The sequence below is a fragment of the Erpetoichthys calabaricus genome, chromosome 12 (assembly GCF_900747795.2).
Source record: "Erpetoichthys calabaricus chromosome 12, fErpCal1.3, whole genome shotgun sequence".
In the NCBI taxonomy this organism is placed as follows: domain Eukaryota; kingdom Metazoa; phylum Chordata; class Cladistia; order Polypteriformes; family Polypteridae; genus Erpetoichthys; species Erpetoichthys calabaricus.
This window is the reverse complement of record NC_041405.2, coordinates 110,853,382-110,875,751: the sequence shown is the minus strand read 5'-3', so window position 1 is coordinate 110,875,751 and position 22,370 is coordinate 110,853,382. Positions and strand designations below refer to the sequence as shown.

Below are 22,370 nucleotides of genomic sequence, written 5' to 3'. Positions count from 1 at the left end.
ACAGTGAATATGAGGGGTGTGTTGGATCATACACAATGCTGGTGGCTTTGTGGATACAGTATGTGGTGTAAATGTCCATGATGGAGGGAAGAGAGACACAGATGATCTTCTCAGCTGTCTTCATTATCTGTTGTAGGGCTTTGCGATCCCTGACTGTGCAATTTCCAAACCAGACAGTGATGCAGTTGCTCAGGATTCTCTCTATGGTTCCTCTGTAGAATGTTGTTAGAATAGTTGGTGGAAGATGGGCTTTCCTCAGCCTATGCAAGAAGCAGAGCCACTGCTGGACTTTCTTGGCTAAAGAGCTGGTGTTTTGGGACCAGGTGAGGTTCTCTGCCAGGTGGACACCCAGGAATTTGGTGCAATTGACAACCTCCACAGTTGAGCCGTCAATGTTCAGTGGCAGATGGTCACTCTTAGTCTTCTTAAAGTCAACAATCATCTCCTTTGTTTTGTCTACATTCAGAGACAGGTTATTGGCTTTAGACCAGTCCATTAACCGCTGCACCTCCTCTCTGTATGCTGACTCATTGTTGTTGCTGATCAGACCCACCAGAGTTGTGTCATCGGCAAATTTTATGATGTGATTAGAGCTGTGCGTTACTGCACAGTCATGAGTCAGTAATGTGAACAGTAATGGACTGAGCACACAGCCTTGAGGGGCTCCAGTGCTCAGTGTGGTGGTTCTGGAGATGTTGTTTCCAATTCTGACTGACTGAGGTCTCACAGTCAGGAAGTCCAGAATCCAGTTACAGAGGTAGGTGTTCAGTCCCAGCAGGCTCAGCTTTTTCGTCAGCTGCTGAGGAATGATTGTGTTGAATGCTGAGCTGAAGTCGATAAACAGCATTCAAACGTATTTATCCTTATTGTCCAGATGAGCGAGAGCCAGATGGAGAGTGGTGGCTATTGCATCAACTATTGAATGGTTCCGGCAGTAAGCAAACTGCAGGGGATCCAGTGAGGGGGGCCGCAGGGTTTTGATGTGCCTCATGACAAGCTTCTCGAAGCACTTCATAATGATGGATGTGAGTGCAACGGGACGGTAGTCATTGAGGTTGGACACTTGCAACTTTTTTGGCATGGGAACTATGGTCGTGGTTTTGGAGCAGGTTGGAGCGATGGCTGTGCTCAGGGAGATGTTGAAGATGTCCGTAAAAACGTCTGCCAGCTAGTCTGCACATTCCCTTAGTACTCTGCCAGGAATATTGTCTGGTCCTGCAGCCTTCCGTGGGTTGACTCTTCATAGAGTATTTCTCACATCGGCCACAGTCAGATTTAATGCCTGGTCACTAGGAGGAGAGATGGTCTTCCTCATCACCACGTTGTTCTGTGCTTCAAACCATGCATAGAAGTTATTCAGCACATCTGGAAGGAAGGCATCACTGTCACAGGTAGGTGGTGTTGTCCTGTAATTAGTGATAGCCTGGATGCCTTTCCACATGCTCCGTGCGTCTTTGTCATGTAGGAAAAGTCCATGGAATCTCTGGGCATGTGCGCACTTTGCTGCTCTGATGGTGCAGTATAGTTTGGCCCTCGCTGTTCTCAGGGCGATTTCGTCACCTTCCCTGAAGGCAGAGTCCCAGGTCCTCAGTAGCACACGCACTTCCTATACTCCTCCAAGTTTATACAGTCCCTGTTGGTTGCAGCCTCTCTAAACATGTCCCAGTCAGTGCACTCAAAACAGTCTTGAAGAGCAGAGATGGTTTCTGCTGGCCAGGTTCTCACCTGCTTCAGAACCGGTTTGGTGCGTCTGATGAGCGGTCTGTATGCTGGAATTCACATGACAGAAATATGATCTGAGTTTCCAAAGTTTGTGCAGGGCTCTGCCCTGTATGCGGCAGGGATGTGTGTATAAGTAAAATCCAGCATGTTCGTCCCTTTCGTTGCAAAATCCACAAACTGATGGAATTTAGGGAACACTGACTTGAGATTTGCATGATTGAAATCTCCTGCGACAATAACCAGTCCATCTGTGTGTGTGTTCTGTATGTCTGTGATGGCACTGTACAGCTCCCAGAGCGCTTCCTTAGCATGAGCATTGGGAGGTATATAAACTTCGATTATGTGGATGGTGGTGAATTCCCGAGGCAAATAAAAAGGTGTACATTTAACAATCACAAACTCCACTAGCGGTGAGCAGTAGCTAGAAACAAGCACAGAGTTACTGCACCATTCTGTGTTGACATAAACACACAGTCCACCACCACAAGCCTTTCGGTTCTTGGAGCAGATTGAGGTCGCACAGTTTGTCCCGCAGATCATTCTTTATGTTTTTATATGAATATTAGCAGCAGAGAAGCGTCCCATGTTGATATACATGGACTGTAGTTGTTCTGATGTCCAAGTACTACTGAAGTTTATTTTTCCTTTTACCGTTATAGCACCACACAGTGCCTTAAAGAGCCACAACTACTCAGTCCAATTGACTACTGGATGGACAGAAATCAGTTTGTATTGAAGAGAAATGAATAGAAATACAAGGCTGATAGAGGAAGTACTAATCCCATTGCAGTCACATTGTGGTTATGACAGTGGGGGTCTCAAACTCGGATTCATGGAGGCCAATTTGCCCTCTTTATACCTGATAACGGAGTTTTGTCATTTATTCCTGCTCTCATTCTGCTGTATTATTGAGAATGTGCTACATGTTTAATGGATTAAAATGTGATTAGTTGTGTCTCTATCACTGTTTTTCATTTCCAATTTCTTTTCCAATATAAACTTCCTTTGATTAAGTTATTGGGTAATTTTGTCTGTTGATGCAATTATATGGCATTTGCTGTATGATTCACAATAGCAGTAATAATGTTTGTTATGCTCCATCTACTGGGGCAACTGCAATGCATTTTATTACTATTTAGTCCATTACAAAATACATTTATCAATAGATGGTGCATTGCAAATGATAACACTGAATATGCCAACTGTATAACTGCCAGACTGACAGATATCGGCATATATATAAATTAGCCCACTCAAATCAAATTTGCGAGATAAAACCACAGTCAATCATAAGTTGAAGGCGGAGTACTCCGATATAAAACAAGATTAGTGCCATTGCATGATAATTATTTCAGTAAGCTGCACTAAATTCAGTTTTCACAAGAAGAGCACCACACTTTTCAATGGTGGAAATGTATTTAGGAATGACTCAGCACATGACTTTGCCTGGCAGTAACTGTGCTTAATGATTTTTCCCTTCATTTGAAAGGAGAGGAGTGCCTTTATTTCAAAAGTGGTCTATTATCAAGCCCCCTTTCAAACAATTAAAGAATTTAAGAAAAAAGATTAATGAAACAATCAAATAAGATTATTATGATAGGCTCAGTCTGAGATAAACTTAACCAGCAGTTTTCTGACTTTGTTCCCACATAAGCCAGTTTAAGAAATTCCAGAGAATTGTATTAGGGTTGACCTGGGGTCCCTCCTGGGTTGTTGACTTAACTTTATTTGCACATGCACTTGATCCAGTAATTTGCCAATAAATTTCAAATATAGCCAGCCTGTACTTGTGGTGTTTGGCTGTTCATGTGACACTATTAATATCAATGTGCTGTGAGGTTAAAAATAAAATATTTTTAGTGTGTGTGTGTGTTACTTTTACATTGAAGTGTTTGTTGCTCTTATAATTTATAAGTGCATTATGCCTGTTAAGAGAGCATTTGGAAGTTAATTGAACTTAGCCTTTCTCCTTTTGCAGGGTTTCTTCGATATTCCAGTAGACAATCTTTATGCAGAGCCTGCTGTCCTTCAGTGGATTAAAGAACATGTTCCTGACTGGAAAGCCTCCATCATTGTGTCTCCTGATGCAGGGGGTACTGAGAGGTGAACATTTAGATTTTGTGAAATCATTTTTCCCAGATTTGGTAGCATGTAAACATTTTTCATAATGAAAATTTGAGAAATTAAAAAAAAAGGAATAACACATGTGACCCTATAAACACAAAACATGCACATGAAGATTAAGAATACTGAATTGCATTACTAAAAGGAACTGGGTTTTCAAAAAATGTATTCTATAACTTTACCTAGCATAATTCAATTGGCTAAAAAAATGCAAAAATATGTTTTTGTGGCTCCCCTATTGCGTATTGTATTTGTAGTGTCAGAAGATAAGTAAACTAGACTCTAGGCAGAACCATAATTGAAATTCATTGCCACATGCTGTGCAATGTAAAATCTACAAAATGAAAAATCATCAATTATGGGAGAAACCAACTATCTATATCTCAGTCTAGATGAGATCAGAACTTGTGAATCTCTTAATTAGTATGAGCAAAACCTACACTCTAGGCAGAACATACTGTACTTGGCGTTCCAAGGCAGGCATTGTAACCAGTAAATACTTCAGGACACACATGTATCAATTAGGGGAGAAAGCAACATTCTTTTTTAGTCTTTCATAAGCAGTGTGATTGTTGCATGATAAAACTAAAACCTTTTATGGGTGTAAACGTGCAAAAGGAAGAAATGTTAGCCAAACGAAAGGTTGGGGTATGAACTGGGAGACCTGCTTAATTGTGGTGTTTGAAAAAGGCAAAATAAATAGCACTTACAGGTTCAAAACTGGCATCAAGGCAAAACAGAAAAGTGTAGTAAGTGAAGAAGCTCTCTGTCCTGTCCAATTGATGGTCCTAAAATGAAATGTGGTGACTTCTGGATTAATAAATTACCAACCTGGAATAGGAAGGGCATTTTGGCAGAAGTGGAACTGGGCCACATGCCCTTCGGTGGCTGATAAGCTTTAGAAATGTGGGCAGAAAAGTGAGAGGTGATTAATGACATTGTCCCCTCTCTGCTTGGGGTGGTATTCTGTATTCTCTTTGAGCTTTCAAGATGTCCCATATGCACACAGGGTATAGCTCAGCATCAAATTAGATAATAACCGTGCCTGTCATTTGCTCATGAGTGCCTGACTGAAGATCTTTTGTCATTTCCCAATATAAGGAAATTTCGAATAACCCTTCTATTTAGTTTCCATGGGGACCAAAATATTTAGTTTGTCCTTCTCATGTTTCTGTGCAGTTCACTCAGACTCCACATTCCGTTTGCTTCATCCATTCAGTCTATCCTGTGCTGCACCATTGTGATCTTTGTTAATCTTTTTTCAAGAGAGTCTTAAGTTTTATTTACCGTATATACTCACATATAAGTCGAGTCTTGAAACCTAAAAAATTGATCATAAAATCAGACCCCGACTTATGCCCATTCAAAAATGTGACACATTTTTTTTTATATCTTTTTGCCTCCTCTAATCTCACATCAGATTCTCAGACGCATCGAATTTTGTTGCAGCAGCACAGTTACCAATTTCTTTTTGCTACTTCAATGACGTTTAATTTAAAACCAACTTCATATTTTCTTCTGATCGAACGCTCCATCGTAGATATGAGATGCTCTTACGATAAAGGTGTATGAGGGTGTGATATACAAAAACACAAATCAGTGCAAACGTTGCTTCGGAACAGTTTGGGTATTACCGTGCGGTCACGTAGGCACAATAGAGAGAGAGAGAGAGAGAGGTTAGGGGCATGGGTTGATACAGCGCATTGCCGCACCCACATAGAAAAACAAAAAGGCAGTGTGCCCCGTGGTTACTCTCTCAGGTGGGCGTTAGCATATCATAATCTCTTGGACCAATAGCGTGACTTTTCCGCATTCGACTAATACGACTGACATTATCTGACTTATAACAACTGACATTGTCCCGACTTATCCGCAGGAAAACTTATCCGCAAGTATATACGGTAGTTCTTTTCTTCCCAAGCACCAGAGTTTTGCTATGCTTTTCATTGTCCATGAAATACAGAAATTCTCCTCCTTTCTTTAAAACCTAAAACATTCCTTTTTTGTTTTCCCACTGTGTTTTTGTTTAAATAAAAACAACCAATGAAATCCTTTCTGTTGATATGAGACTCAGTTGTAGCAGTTACAGTGTTTCTGGCTCCATGTATTAAAAATTATTACCTGAAAACATAAGAATTGCTTAAAATAGCAGCTGGTATGTTTATCATTAGAGAAGTGGTCACCCAACAGGTTACTCAGCTACTTAAGTATATTAATAACATCAGTAACTACTTTTTAATTGTGAAACAGGTTGACATAAAGTCCTTTTGAGGATACTTCAAATCGGGAACGCGGCATAGCATAATTTTTACACAAAGTGAGTTAGAGAGGACTGCCTGTGGCAGAGTACAGTTGTAGAAATGCAGACATAGCTCTACTCTTTGAACTGCTTTCCACCTTATTGAAATCTGAAGTATCACTTTTTACTTTCAATTTTCAATCGCATTAACATGTGCAGTGCTGAGCTCCACAGGAGGCAATTCAAGCTCAAAGGCTGAAAGTTTACAGCAGAAACATCGGTGACCTAGAAATGTAATGGGTTCAGATTTGACCTGGTCCAGTGTGGCCCTGGGAGGAAAATATTGCAGAATCTGAACTGTCTTCTTAAATGTGAATTTGTTCTGCTGTCATTTTTTTAATGTACCTTCCTGTTAAAATTGTGTTTTCTTATTAATTTTTTACTAAATATTTTATATGTGATTTTTTTGTGCTTTTCACTTTAAGGCCACACTGCTACTACATATAAATTCATTATGTACACTAACTCTAAATATCTTTGTAGGAAGATATAAGTAATAGTATGAAATGCATATTTATTTATGTAAGTCTATGCTTGATAGTGTGATGTTGTGAAATATTAATCAGCCAGAATTTTTCAATACAAAAAATATATTAAGAATTTATGAATTAATGGTGAAAAACTACTGTGCTTCTTGTGATAAAATTGTCCCTGAATATCAGTGAAATATAACCAACCTATGCTTTGTGTCCTACAGGGTCACATCTATTACTGACTGCTTGAATGTTGAGTTTGCATTGATCCACAAAGTAAGAAAAAAAGCTAATGAAATTGATCGAATGGTTCTCGTTGGTGATGTAAAAGACAGAGTAGCAATATTGATTGATGACATGGCAGATACTTGTGGTACAATCTGCCATGCTGCTGACAAGTGAGTGTCACATTTCATTTGTATTCATAGATTTTATGTGATTTTGTGATAAAGGGCACAGTTTAAGAAAGAGTATAGACACCTCACAGCACATAGTGTAGGCTGCAGGTATAAAAGGCAGTTACGTTTTCAAAGAAATTAAAAATGTGTGTTTCTTTAATCTGCAATATGCATGAATCAATGCTAATTCCTGTTTACTAAATCAACAAAGTGGTGAATCTAAAGATATGAGACACAATAGTGGTGGCAATGTGAAGTACATTAGTGACAAAACCTGTTGACTTTGTAAGAATAACATTTTTTCTTATCAATAAAGAGTTTTTTGGATTACCATTTTCAATGTCACCAAAAACAGTCAAAATATCAAAATTAGCATATTTTATGGTGAATGATTCACTACGATCCGTAACTTTATCTTTTTTAATCAGGTACTCCTTTATTTGAGCAACTTGGCAGTATTTTTGAAAATTTGTAAAACCATACCTAAGTGTTTCATTTGAATCACAAGTAAGATAAAAAGTGTGAGGCTGTGTCTAGTTACGTTGATGAAATAATTTTAGAATGTAATTTTTATTCTACAAATCATAACTTTTTTTGATAATGCTCCTTTTTAGAGTTTTCCAGTGCTCAGTTTTCTCCCCCACATCAGCAGGTATAGATCACATCAAATTATACTTTATTTGTCCCCAAGAGGAAATTAAAATTTTGCAGAAGCTCCCCAAAATAAATCCATCCATCCATCCATTTTCTAACCCGCTGAATCCGAACACAGGGTCAGAGGCTTTCTACAAGGCTGACAGTGCAGTCCCTACCATCCCTAACCTGAAAATACCACACAGGAAGTTAAAAGTGATTAACTCTATGGGTTTAGTTCAGACTAGACAAATCTGCCCAAACTTTTTATAATTCTTTGCACATAACCTTCAACTTTCCTTGAATAATCAACCTTCCTGAGATGGAGGCACTGGTGCTGTAACCTCTAATGAAACAGTTTTGTGTCTGCTCAGGACTCTACAGAGGAGATTCTTAGAAGAGACTCTTAGAACTTTCATGCTGTGTGCATTTGCTTAGTTGGGCTTTAATGCTGACTATGTCTTCCAATTTAGTGCAACTTTAACTTTTTGGTTACTAGGGGACAATACATCCTTCTGTCAAGAGTAATTCGGCCGGTGTAAGACCGGACGGTGATGTTTTCATCATCTGCACCATCACCACCAAGTGTTTCAGCATAGTCTATTGAAATGCATTTAACCAATTTGCCGTGTAACCAATCAACAATTTTTGCATTAATTCATTTGACTTTATCGTTTCTCGGTGCTAGGATTGCCCATGTACTCATTTCTTCTGTTGATAACCCTTCGGGATGAAATTCTTCAATAAGATTTAGACATAATAAATCTTCTATTATTGGGAACTTAAAGTGAGGAAAACATAAAAATTTATAAGAGCTGAGAGCGCAAGAACTGTGTCTGACAAAAGCATTCACATGAATGAGACGTGAGAGGACTGTGGCCGTGGGCCGTTAACTGGAAATGGTTGAGATGAGGGCAGGACCCCCTCTACCAACTTGAAAAAATCTCTTAGCAACAGTCTTGTTTTGTCTCAAGATTTTCTGTTTTAATAGAAAGATATATTGCTAACCCTGCCATGCCTGATTTCACCATCACTGTCTGCTGGAACAATGTCACTCCCCAAAATAATTTCATTGTAGATATGACAAATTCACTTTTATTTAATTTCATATAGATAAGAATACCACTAGTTTCAGATGTTCGCTGCATTTATTTGATTGACAGAATGGTATCAATAACAAAACAGTTTGATGAAGGGAAATTAATTTCTTGGGGACATAGCCAAGGTTTTCAAAAATATAAAATGCATGAAGAAATTACTCTATTGGATTTCCTCAATCTAAATATTGAGTCAGATACACAATGACAATCTACCTGGCTAAGTAAAGCAGGTGAAGTAGGAACACTGCCATTGTTTAAAACCCTCTTCCCAAACCTTTCTTTATCTTTGTAATTTTAATCTTGAACTTTCCAAATGAGAAGTTTGACTACTCTAAAGACCAATCGAATTAATATACAGTACTTAACAGTTTGAAGAATCCCCTAAAGATAATCAGGTACTGGTTTGGAGTGTGTTTTAGTAGACTCATCATTGTTGAACATTACAAGGAATACCAAAGATGACTTAATTAGCTATACCCCTTTGTCTTTTGTCAGAATTTTCATCTTATAAGTCAAGCTGTCCAACATATGCATCAAGAGTTGAAAAAATCAACTTTGCTGCATTGTGAATGAAAGAAAAGTGACTACAAAATTGTGCCAGCCATTTGTGAAGCAACTGTTCAGAGGTTAACCTCAGAAATGTGAAACATAATGCATTAAATTAAAATGCTTAGTGTTTCCTCTTAACGAGTCTTTTCCAAGATTTGGTCATCCGTATATTACTACATGTAGCATTAAATTTCTCAATTGTATTTTAATACGGTATGAATGTTATTGTTCTGCTGCTCTGCAAAATGTATACTGAAAAAGGTCATCACTATGTGTACTTTTAACACATTTTAATTGCCACTGTGTTGAAATTTTGTTAGCTCCAGAATTTTGACCTAAGGCAAATGGGAATAAAACTGCTAAATATTTGCATATTTATTGGTAGAAAACACCATTAAGGATCTCTGTGGTTATTTACATGTAAAATGCTGTATACTCATTTATTTATGCATTCTCTTTTTAAGGTTGATTTCTGCAGGAGCCATTAAAGTGTATGCTATTTTAACTCACGGCATATTCTCTGGCCCGGCCATTTCACGAATCAATAATGCTTGTTTTGAAGCTATTGTTGTCACTAATACTATTCCACAGGAAAAGAATGTAAAACAAAGTAACAAAATACAGGTAAATGTTTTATGTTCATCTCAAAATTAAATGAAAACGTTTGTTCTGCTTTGTATACCTACTCCATTGTACTCAGTACACATTAAAATAAATGTAAGCTTGAATATCATTTGAGCAGTGCATTGTGCAGACCTCTGCCTGATAATCATCTGTGCGCACTAATAGTCCATAGACATGATAAGAAGTTAGCTTAATTGTTTTTGTGTGTGTTCTGCAGTGGAAGACTGGCACCTTATTAAATATGATTACATAAACTAGTAAGGATGAATGTTTTGACTTCTACACAAACCGGAGGAGTGGAAAGAAAACTGAACTCTGTACTGTGTGGATGTGCACTACAAATGCTGGCTTCCTGCTACTGATGTGTGTCATTATCGTCTTTATTTTTGTTAAATTGTGTCAAAGAAGAGACAAGTGAACCACAAAAAAGAGTTGGGGCAGCCACCCATATATTGTTTCCTGGCTGCAAAAGAATTAAGTTCTGTGTACAATTGAGTACAGATTTGAGTCCAGAACAGAACTGTCTGTCTTGATGAAGCAAAGATGGCGATTTTAAAGGAGCGGACAGAAGTGATGTCATTAGGACCAGAACCAGAAGTGACGTCCTCAGGGACGGAACTGGAAGTGACGTCTTCAGAACCAGGTGAAATTTCCCGTAATCGGTCTGCATTGGAAAAAGAGAAATGGTCAGTACACTCTGCCAGCCCCGGTCTGGTATGGAATTGCCCTCATTCAGGCCCTTTAACTGCCTCCCATGTGCATGTGTGTGACAAGGTCCCCCACCTCAGCGATGGGTTTGGAGTTCCTGACCGAGAGGTTGTGAACCTGAGAAAGGGCCATCCACTGTAATGGTTCATGATCCATCACAAGTGTGAACTCGCAGCCCAAGTTGTACTACCTTAGCCTGCGTAATCACCCATTTGATCACCAAGGCCTCTCTTTCCACTGTCACATACCTGGTTTCTCGTTCCAGCAGCTTCCAACTCAGGAACATGACAGGGTGTTCAACACTGTCGACGCTCTGGCTCAGCATGGCACCAAGACTTGTGTCCAAAGCGTCCGTCTGGAGAATGAAAAGTAGAGAAAAGTTAGGGGCTTTCAAGACCAGTGCTGAAGTAAGGGCCTGTTTTAAGTCACCAAATGCAACCTCTGTCTTATCAGTCCATACCATATTGTTTGGGGCCCTCTTCTTTGTTAAATCAGTCAAAGGTGCAGCTCTCTCCAAAAATTGGGGTACAAATTGGCAGTAGTATCCCGCTAAGCGGACAAAGGCTTGGACTTGCCGCTTGCTTCGTGGATGGGGCCATTTCAGTACGGCATTTGCTTTTGAGCACTGTGCTTTTGAACATGGTACCCTGACCCACCACGTAGCCTAAATATTTGGCTTTGTTTTTCCACCAGGCGATGGAAAGTTGCAGGAGCCCTGTGTAACCCAAATGGGAGGACACGATACTGTCAGTGACTGCTAGGGTTGCTAAACACTGTCTTAGCCTTTGCAGAATCCATTAAAGGAACCTGCCAGTACCCCTTAGTCATGTCAAGAGTGGTCAAATACTTAACCTGTTCTAGTCTCTCAAGGAGGTCATCTACTTGTAGCATTGGATAGGCATCAAACTGGGAGACTTGATTAAGTCGACGGAAGTCATTGCAAAATCTCCAAGTCCCATCATGTTTACTGACCAAGATGATGTGACTGGACCAGGGATTATGACTCTCCTCTATTATTCCTAGTTTCTGCATGCACTTGATCTGAAGTTCCACTTTGGCTTTTTTTGCCTTGGGAAGACGATATGGCCATTCTCGAACTATAACCCCGGGTTCTGTCACAATATTGTACGCAATCAGAGAGGTCCTCCGTGGTGTTTTACTCATTACTTCCAGGACAGACAGGATAACTATTTCCAGCTCCCATCGCTGTCTGGGACTTAAATCCTCAGGTTATGTTTGTGAGCAAAGAGTGAACGAGGCTGACCGGAGGAGGGACCAGGATCCCTGTCCTTCCACGGCTTCAGCAGATTTACATGGTAGAACATTTTGCTCAGTTGATAATTGGGTTGTTTCACCAAATAATCAACAAGTCCTTTCCTCTCCTTAACTTCATAAGGACTTTGTCAATGGGCTAACAATTTAGAATGGCAGGTAGAAACAAGAACTATGACTTGATCCCCCAGTAGGAATTCCCAGAGAGATGTTCCTTGGTCGTAATGTTGGGCATGTGCTGCTTGTGCCTCTTCCATGTGAAATTTGAGTAATGGACAAATCTTTCTGAATCTATCATGTAATTGTGAGATATATTCTCATATATTTGTAGAGGGGATGTCCTCTTCCTCCCACCCTTCCTTTAGAATATCCAATATGCCCCGGGGTTGTCGTCTGTATAATAATTTAAAAGGGGAGAAGCCCGTAAAGGCTGCAAAAATAACAAGGGAGAGGTGCTGATCCCAGTTTCTCCCGTCCTTAATGATCACCTTGCGTGGCATTTGTTTGAGAGTTTGATTAAATCTCTCCACTAGACCATCGGTTTGAGGGTAATACACCGTGGTCTTTAGATGCTTTATTTTCAGTTATCTTGCCATTTCTCTGAACGTCTCTGAGGTGAAAGGCATCCCTTGGTCCATTAGGAGTTCTTTAGGGATGATGACTTGTGCAATCGCCCCTACCAGTTCCCATGCAATAGCTTTAGAAGTAGCTGAGCGCAACAGAACAGCTTCAGGATACCAGGTAGCATAATCTACTAGGACTAAAATATATTTGTGTCCTCTACCTGAAGGTTCCAGGTGTCCTACTAAGTTGACCCCAATCCTTTCAAATGGGACATCAATCAGGGGAAGGGGAACAAGAAGAGCGTGGTCCCTTCTAGGAATTTATCGCATTTGACACTCCGTGCAGAACGTGCAAAAGCAGTGAACCTCCTCATTAATTCCCAGCCAATAAAATCAAAGCGTAATCTGCTCCAAAGTTTTCTCAGTGCCCAGATGGCCTCCTAGGAGGTGGTCGTGTGCTAACTCACAAACCTGCCACCGAAAGGTTTGTGAAATCAGCAGCAACTTCCGTACCTCCCCCCATGCTCTGTTATCCGATATAAAAGGTTGTTTTCTAAGACAAAGTGAGGACCCTGAGGCATGGACTGATGAGTGCGTTGGCCATTGACCAACATTTTTTGCGAATTTAAAGGAATCGTCATTCCATTGTTCCTTTTTAAAAGAACATAGCGTTTCTCTAAACTGATAGTGTAACTGAGAGAGAGGGTCAGAACTGACCTCAAGCCATGAACTGAGGCTCATGGCTTCTGCTCAAGTGGCTACGGCGACAGCTGATGACATGTCTGCCCGTGACGGCCCCGGAATCAACATGTCACATTGAGTGGCCCCGTCCTCTGCTGGATGATTGCAAGGCGTGGAGGCATTTTGAGATGTAGTGTCTCCGTCTATGGCTAGGCCCAGATTTGTCTCAGGAGTAGAAAGTGCTAAACTGCTTTTACTTTTAGACCAGACCTGCCTCAGTATCACCAGGAATGGTGGATTCTGAAGGACCGTGAAGGTCATCTTTGTTAGTGATCCTTCACAACTGATGATGCAAGTGGTGGACCTGTATCAATGGGTTTCTCCATGGATGCAGGTTAGACCGGTCTTAACATTTAACCACTGTTGCAGTTGCACATATCAGCGAGGTACAATGGAGATGTTGCTGCTGGAGTCAAATAAGGGGGTGGTCTTCAATCTCTTTAAAATTACAATTCCTGTACGTGGAATTGCAATACCCTTCCTTCCTCCTCCACATGCATTCCTCCTTGTCCCCGAGTAGGTTGTGCGTCTGAATCTGGGGACTTCGGTGCAGGCTTCAGTTCATAATGGTGAGGCCTAAATTTTGGGACGTGCTCTTTCTGGGTTTGACTAAAGGATGGTTCTGCCCTCCCAGACTGCAAGGCCACCCTAGCTGTTTCTATGCACTCAATGAGTTCTTTCATATTATGAAAGTGTTGTTCCCAGACCAGCAAAGTGAACTGTTCAGGAAGGATATATAATAATATGAAGCAGGCAACCTGCTCCACAAATTGTAGGGCAGTATTTTCTTCTGGCCTTAGCCAGTGCCGTAACTTAGCCCAAAGGGAGAACCCCTGCTGGTAGGCTGGGTGCCCAGAGTCAACCCTCCAGTTTTTCAGTCTCTCCACCTTCTGGTCTGGTGCACCCCCATGTTTAGCCAAGGGCTGTGTCTTGTTGGGGAGGAAGGCATTCTCCTCTAAGAGAACATAATAAGCCCCTTGTACGTCCCCTCCCTTATGTGGACCAGCCCAATCCTGTTAGCCACTCCCATATGCTCCCCGTGGAAGCTAGTTTGCCCAGTAATGTGTATTGTGGATGGAACCTACACCTGGTCTTTCCAAATCACAGAATGAACTCCCCACCTGGAAACTCGGCCACAGTACTTTCCCACCTGGATCAGGTCCTGTTCCTGGTATTTCTGGGAGTCCATCCTGTTGACTACATCAGTGTCAATGAAGAGACAAGTGAGCCACAAAAAGAGTTTGTAGCTCACATTTTCCTATTACAATGTTGCTGGGGCTCAATAGGGGTCAGCCTTCAAAACCCAAAAACAGGTCTATTAGTTTAACTGCCAATCCTTAACTGACACAGCATTAGAGACTAGAGCTCTGCATGTGAGTATGACTTGTGTCCAGTTGCAGACACATTTTGTAACTAATACTTCACAGGCTGACTCTGACTGTATACAGACCTGTAGTGGAATAAGTCAATAAGGAAATGAATACAGATTATTCAGCTTACCTGAAAAGATTCCTCTCCCTAGGACTCTTTAATTGCATCTCACTTGAAACTCTGGTTTAGTGGAAAAGGACACAGATTTCAGCCAAGGAACAGGCCGATTGGTCTCTTCCCATAACCCTTTATATAAAACTAGCCAACCAGCGGCGTAACATATGCCGCAAAATTATGTATTGATAGGTGAACACTTGCTGAACGACACAGTTGTGCAAATGGGGTGGGTTTGTGGATACCACTGTGAGTAAATGAAAAGATGGACCTCTGGAGAGAGCAACATACAATTGTCCGTCACTGAAAGAGGGATCGTCTGTGACGATGGAGGCCACGCTGGTGAAAGTTACTTCGTCGGTAGGGATAAGTTTCAGCACTTGTTCATTAAGGTGTAGCGAGTCTTCGTTGTTGACGCTTAATATAGCTTGCATACTGAGTTGTTCCGGAGTCACAGTTGAGAAACACTTTTTTAATGTCTTTTAAGCACAGGGAAAAAAATTAACATGTGAAACATTCATAATGTAATAAGCCACCAAGAAAAGTAACATTGCAACAATGCACGCTACGATCCGATCGCTGTAAACAGAAGTGAAAACAAAATCGAGGCCGGTGCATTCTTTAACTGCTTTGTAGCGCAATGGTAGTGCTGCTGTTTTGCAGTAAGGAGACTGTGGAAAATTTTGGGTTCGCTTTCCGGTTTCTCCCTGTGTGGATAGCGCTTTGAATACTGAAAACACCGGTATATCAATGTAATGAAGTATTATTATTCTTATGTGTCCAGCGCTCTCTCTCTCACGCGCCTGTATGCGTGTGTGTGTGTCGCTCGCACGCTCGCTGCACGTGTTCCTGCAGGCATACCAGTAAGTGAATGAAAAGATGGAACTCTGGAGAGAGCAACATACAACTGTCCGTGACTGAAAACTGGTTTTGGCAGATACATGCACATCTTTTTGAAAGTTTGGCCCTGTGCCTTATCAATTGTCATCGCAAAGGCAAATCTAACAGGAAATTGTCTTCGTGTTAAAGTAAAAGGCAAATTATCCGCGACAAACAAACTGTTTTACGCGCTGCATACCAACCCGCGGCGTAGTATACGCCGCATAATCATGTTTTTTAAGCAGAGGGAAAAAATGAACATTTGCAAAATCCGTAACGCCGCTTTCAGTAAGTACAATGCACACGTGTTTAATTTGTCAGCCACTTTTTGCCAGCCGTCTTTTCTGGTTTGGGGTGCTTTTGCAGGGTTACCGCTTGTGCATATTAAATCTTGAAATCCTTCGAGTAACTAATTAACTAACTAACACCCACCCACCCAGCTTGTGAGAAAAAAATGTGCCCGTTCTTTCATCATTTTGTTGCAGCCTATCAAAGACTTGCTGATCATGTTTTCTAGAGTCAATATACAGTGGAACCTCGGTTCACAACCATAATTTGTTCCAAACCTCTGGTCGTAAACCGATTTGGTCGTGAACCAAAGCAATTTCCCCCATAGGATTGTATGTAAATACAATTAATCCATTCCAGACCATACGAACTGTATGTAAATATATTTTTTTAAGGATTTTTAAGCACAAATATAGTTAATCATTACACCATAGAATGCACAGTGTAATAGTAAAAACATTGAATAACACTGACACAAACACCCAGGCTCCCTGCTCAGCTGCATGCTCTCTCTCTCAGCAGCAGGAGAGTCTCCCCAGCCCCCCTCTCTCTCTCTCTCAGCAGCACGCGAGCCTCCCCCCCAGGGCCGGATTTATATGAAAAGAGGCCCTAGGCTATTCCACTTATGAGGCCCTTTCACCTTCCATTTTTAAGTTTGTAAATTACATGAGAGATAATAAAATTTTGCTAACAATTTGAATGTAGGCCCCTCTTGATCTTGAGGCCCTAGGCTGAAGCCTAGTTAGCCTATAGGAAAATCCGGCCCTGCTCCCAACCCCCCCCCCCCCCCTCTCTCTCTCAGCAGCACACGAGCCTCCCCAGCCCCCCCCCCCCCTCTCTCTCAGCAGCACGCGAACCCCCTCCCCCTCTGTCTCTCAGAAGCAGGCGAGCCTCCCCAGCCCCCCTCTCTCTCTCTCTCTCAGCAGCACGCGAGCCCCCTCCCCCTCTGTCTCTCAGGAGCCCTCTCTCTCTGTAACATTGCAGCAGTTGTATAAACACTTTTTTTTAAAATGAGTTTTAAGCACAGGGGGAAAAAAGGAACATTTGAACAAATCCGAACTTTGTTTAAAAGCCAACCAAGATAGTAACATTGCAGGAGTTCACCATTTTTAATCAGGTGACTGACAGTTGTGGAGTCAGGCACAGAGAAGGTCAGCTGCTGGGAAAGCGTCTCGACTGTTGCAGGGCGGTGAAGCAGGTGAGACGCTAATGAAAAAGAGGCACAGGGCTTATTGGTTTTTAAAGACTGCTTCCTTCATTGTGTTTTAACCTCAGTTTTAAAGGATTGCGCGGCTCTCTCTGTCGCGCTGCCTGTGTGTGTGCCTCTGTCTCTCTGTGGCGCTGCCTGTGTGTGCGCGGCTCTCTCTCTCGGGCTGCCTGTGTGTGCCTCTGTCTCTCTCTCTCGGGCTCCCTGTCTGTGCCTCTGTCTCTCTGTCACGCTGCCTGTGTGTGCGTGGCTCTCTCTCTCGCGCTGCCTGTGTGTGCCTCTGTCTCCCTTTTCCCTCTGTGTGAACCAAGGTTCCACTGAGGTTGACTAATGAAAAGTTAACGTGGCTCAGAGCTGCATGTGGACTGTGGCACAGACAAACAGAAATGACGGCATGTTTTCCGAGGCGTCGTGTCCGAGTTGGTGGGCGTGGCTCTGCGAGTTGTCGTCGCATCCAATGGTCTTAGAGTTGGTGGGCGTGGCTCCTTCCTGCGTGCGCCATGGGAGTCTTACTTGTCGGTGGCTTAGTGAATCCATGCCCCTTCCGGCGTGCTTTCCATGGTCGGCTACTTGTCTTCTGGCTTAGTGAATTATATGTATAGATACACATTTTGTATTCAATTGTAATAGGCTGAATGTTTCTTCTTAAATGCACTAATTTTGCTCACTGACATTTTGCCTGCAATGGTAAAAGATGATAGTTAAATATTAATGTAAAATGATAGTTTAAATGGGCTAAAAGAAGGTGTGGAATCATGGGTACATTGCCAGCTGTCTTGTAGTGTAACTTGATGTGCTTACTAGGCATTCAAAGGTATCAAAATAGTCCTACTTTATATGCACAACTGCTTAAAATAAAAAATCTGCAATGTGAAATGTGAAAGAATTACCACTGGCTGAGTGGAATGAATGGACTGAGTGAAATTAATATTTTATTCCTTTGCTTACAGGTTATTGACATCTCAATGTTTCTAGCAGAAGCCATCCGCCGAACTCACAATGGAGAATCTGTCTCCTATTTATTTAACCATGTCCCTTTGTAACGCAACTTTTCAAAAATGTGCTTTTTGATGCATCCTTTACAACAAAGTATACACCGAAGAATCCTAAATTAAACATTTTTATGGATTTCTGTTGAAAGAGAAGAGGAGTGACCCTATTAAAGTCTATTAATATAAACTAATCCAGTGCTTAATTTCAAGAGTATTCAAAAGTGTTATTAGATTATTCAACTGTTTGTTTACTTGGTGAATATTTTTCTGTAGCCATCAAGTTTTACAAACACCGATATTTCTAATTTATTGATGAACATGATCAATTTTAAATCTGAAAATGGTTTTCATCGTAAAAACAACCTTTTTCTGATTTTTTATTCACTGAAATGTATTAGCCTTGCTGTGAAGTACTGATTGTAAATCCAATGTTTAAGATTGCTATTTATTAAAAATACTACTTTAAATGTGAACAGTTCTGTAACACAAGCAAGATTTGTCTCAGTATCAACATTTGGTTATTGTTAACCTTAGAAGAATATTTATTTTTAGCATTTCATGTTGTAGACAGTGCAGAGTGAATTTGCTAGGCAAAAGTACAATTGTAAGAGTATTGGTGTGTACAGTTTGAAGATATTCCTTTTTTTATTTCAAAGTACAGTACTGAACATCTCTGTTATTTCCAAATGACAATAACCTAAAATCTGCATCCAGGGAAACTAATTATATGGTGCCTATAAAAGTTTTCACCCCTTGAAAGTCTCCACATTGTACTGTTATAGCTGGACCTTCCAGATAAAGTGCATTTATAAGACAGCCAGTTGAAACCTCTTCAACTCTCCATTGAACTAGCTATGAATTAGACTTCTAAAAGCAGTCATGATGATTTAGGGCTGTCATATTAATGGGGCAGAATACTTAATGTGTTCAGTTATTTTGGGTTTTACATTTTTAATTACATTTTCATGAGATCTGTTTTCACTTTGACATTAAAAAGCCTTTATCTGTTAATCAGCATCAGTGTTAACTTATTTTTGGATACTCCTTGATAGCTGTAAGTAAAATATGTTTTCTTTTAAAGTAATGCCTGATGTAACAAGAGTCTGAACTTGCTTCCATTTGCAACAGCACTGGAAGGCATTTTGTTTTGAAGTGTAACAGTACTTAACATGCTGAAAAGGTATTATTTTTTACCTACACATAAAGTCTAATGAAAAATAGTCTGATACAACGTTAGGACCTATACTGCATAATATAAGCACATCTATAATGTTGGTGTGTGCGTTGTTTTTATCTGTGTCACTCAACTCATTCTTTGTAATAAAAATACATGTTTGAAAACTCCTGCCCTGATTTGTTTGATTAAGTTTCTTTAAAATAAGAAAGTTAATCTAACGTGTGATAATGATTTTGATGGTCATCATTCAAGAATACGAAGAATGGAGAAGAATTCTAAAAAAATCACATTTAAGAATGTTAAATTAAAAATACATAAGTCTCTCTATTATAATAAAAAAATCCTGGGACAAGACGTGACTTTTTCAGAGAGATACTTTCACGTATCGTGAGAAGAGACTTTGTTCCAAGAGATTTAATGATGCCCGGGGCTGGAAATAAAAGACAAAGAGTAGATGACGAAGCGGAACGTCGTAAAGAATTCCAAAATGGCGTGATGCACATGCAGAACAGGTTAGAGATAATGAAAGTACTAAAATTCGAAAGTCTCAAAAAATGATAGCAAAGTTCGCATTAGCGCGAACAAGCGGAAATTATTACTCAGTGAAGTAACAGAATAGCGAAAAGAGATTGAATATATGGACATATGTGATATGACAAAAGTATGTAGATATTGTTCAGATTTAAACTTAAAGTTGGAGACTTGTAAATTATCTAATTTGTGTTGCCATCAGGGAAAAGTAGTATTTCTTCCCATTGAAGAGGCGCATCTGTGAGAATTTAAAGATTTGTAGTTTGGTAAAAGTGAAATCTACATACGAGAGCAGCAGAGATGCGAAGTGGCTCACGCATAGTGCTGGCCGGGGGGTTGGCCAGCAAAGCGAGCAGTGGGGCAAAGCCCCCTAGTATAGTAAACAAGTATAAAACATTTTATTATTGTTATGAAACATAAAGCTTTATAAATACAGGAGAAGGAGTAATAGATTTCTTGATTATACAATATATACGACATAGTGCAACATATTGTAACACAGTAATAGTGGCATAATCTGAGGATTAAAGCAGAAGTAAAATTAAAGGTTAAATGTACATATCAACAGAAAAAGTATCACTTCTGAAAGTGCAATCATTCTGTTAATGGCAATGGCAGACTATAGCGCATAAAGCAAATTGCATTAAAATGATCAGCCATCACTCTGAAAAAAAAAAGAAAAAAATCAGTATTCAAATAAAAATCAAACGGTAATGGCAAAAAATTTTTTATCAAAAGTAAGCCAATTCAGGGCTTAAGAGGGCTTTTCTGCAACAACATCCTTCTATAAGTTAGCAGCATGGGAGCGCTACTGAGGACCTCTGACCTATAATGTGATCTCAGAAGGTCTCTAGGAAAAAGATAAGGGACAGGATTAAAAGACAACTCATGTCCAACTAATGATATGTTGAGCAAAGATTCAAAAAGAAAGACAGGTACTAGTATTTGGCAAGAGAGTAAGATAATCACTCACTTGTATTTATTTGTTGGTCTTCTCAGCATTACTCAGATTTTGCATACACCATCAGTCTGGCTAACTGTACCAGAAATTAATGATGTAAATGCAATTTCTGTTTCCCAGAGCATGCTGTATATTGAGTAAAATCATAGTTTTGTATCGATTGTAGGTGAACTCCATTTGAATGTCAAATGAATAAAACTAATTAAAATACTTGAAAAGGAACGAGAAAATTCTCAGAAAACATTGGGAAAAGGGTAGGAAATAATAGAAATTGTTAGTAGTACAGTGCTAACAAGTTGAGAAGGGCATCTCTGATACTGTATTTTTTAATAATCAGAAAAAAGAGAAAGTGATTACTAGGTAAAGATTAAAGAAAAAGACAGTAGGAGGCAAGAGCAAGTTAGTACTCACAGAACAAGTTGAAAAGCACAAAGCTTTTTGAGAGTTTGTGGGGAAGGTGCGGATCTAAAGTCAGTAGATGATTAATTTGTTGTTTTACTATTTTAGTATAGCATACTCAGATTAGAGATGTTTGTAGAGATGCTTATTAGAATTTTAACAATTGTGCCAGTCCCTTTTGTTATTTCTTACTATGTTATTCCAGTTGTCTTTGGTTTCTCGTTTTCCAGGCATTAATATCTTGGAATGGATCCTCAGAGTCGATCAGGAACTTCAGTATCGTCAGTGACAGAGCTCAGATCAGAACTTTATTATTTCACCAACATTATGGAAGCTAGCCTACACTGTAGTGTGATGTATAATACCCAGTAAATGGCTGATCAAGCTGATTTTATAAGGGTTCTGTTGTACCTGAAACTACAACAAAGCTAGTCCATTGTTAAGAATCTGTAAACCCTAAACATCTCCCTGAAAAATACATTTACTTCTGCTCATTTGTTGTGAATATCCTTAAAGCTTTATTTTCAAGGAGCAGGACCATATAAATGTTTTAGATTAATTCAGTAGTTTGAGAAAAATAATTTTTAATTTCACACCAGCATTTTAAGAGTCTCTGTATTTTATTGGTGAGTTGATATGCCTCCCAAGAGATACTACATATGATGTCACCAAGGCTCTGTTATAAAACTCAGAGCGATACTTTAGCTGTCCAAGATTACGGATTTAAACCTTGCAGAGTGTTAGTCTTGAGTTCATGGTGTTAGGTATTTTGGTTAACAATTCATAACTGAAGTCTACATCCAACTCCGGGCAATGAACTCCTGAATGAGAGCTTTCTGTGAGGGGTAAATCATCAGCTTTGTGGGAAGCTGGGTCTTTCTCAAGAGATTCAGCACTAGGGTCCTCTCAAAGGTAATACAGTGTTCATGGCTAGCTAATGTTAGCCATGCACTTATATTAAAACTAGGGGGCTTCAACTCCTGCTTGCTTTGCTCGCCAACCCCCCAGGCCTGCGCCATGTGCCAGCCACTTTGCGTCTCTGCCGCTTTTGTTGTAAAGAGGTGGGCTGAACGCACCCCAAGGAGACGCGGTCGCTCCTCCGAAACCCCATCTTAAACGATGATACAATGAGAAACAAATAGTTTTTTTTATTTTACCTCCTCTTTACTCGATCAGCTGCTGGATTGTTGCTGCTGCCGTGCCACGTGATCTGCATCTTGCGTGGTGCTTCGAACATTTAAAAGT

At 40.2% G+C, this 22,370-nt stretch overlaps 1 protein-coding gene across 1 annotated transcript in view; it reads left to right on the top strand.

Moving 5' to 3' along the window:
- Positions 1–18,249, top strand: part of LOC114662509 (ribose-phosphate pyrophosphokinase 2-like) — a 48,119-nt gene extending 29,870 nt beyond the window's left edge. The window contains exons 5-8 of the mRNA XM_028816008.2: positions 3,701–3,825; positions 6,843–7,016; positions 9,763–9,922; positions 18,016–18,249. Coding sequence (XP_028671841.1) covers positions 3,701–3,825; positions 6,843–7,016; positions 9,763–9,922; positions 18,016–18,108 — 552 coding nt within the window. The 3' untranslated portion in view covers positions 18,109–18,249. The remainder of the gene's footprint in view (positions 1–3,700; positions 3,826–6,842; positions 7,017–9,762; positions 9,923–18,015) is intronic.
- The last annotated feature ends 4,121 nt before the right edge of the window (positions 18,250–22,370 follow it).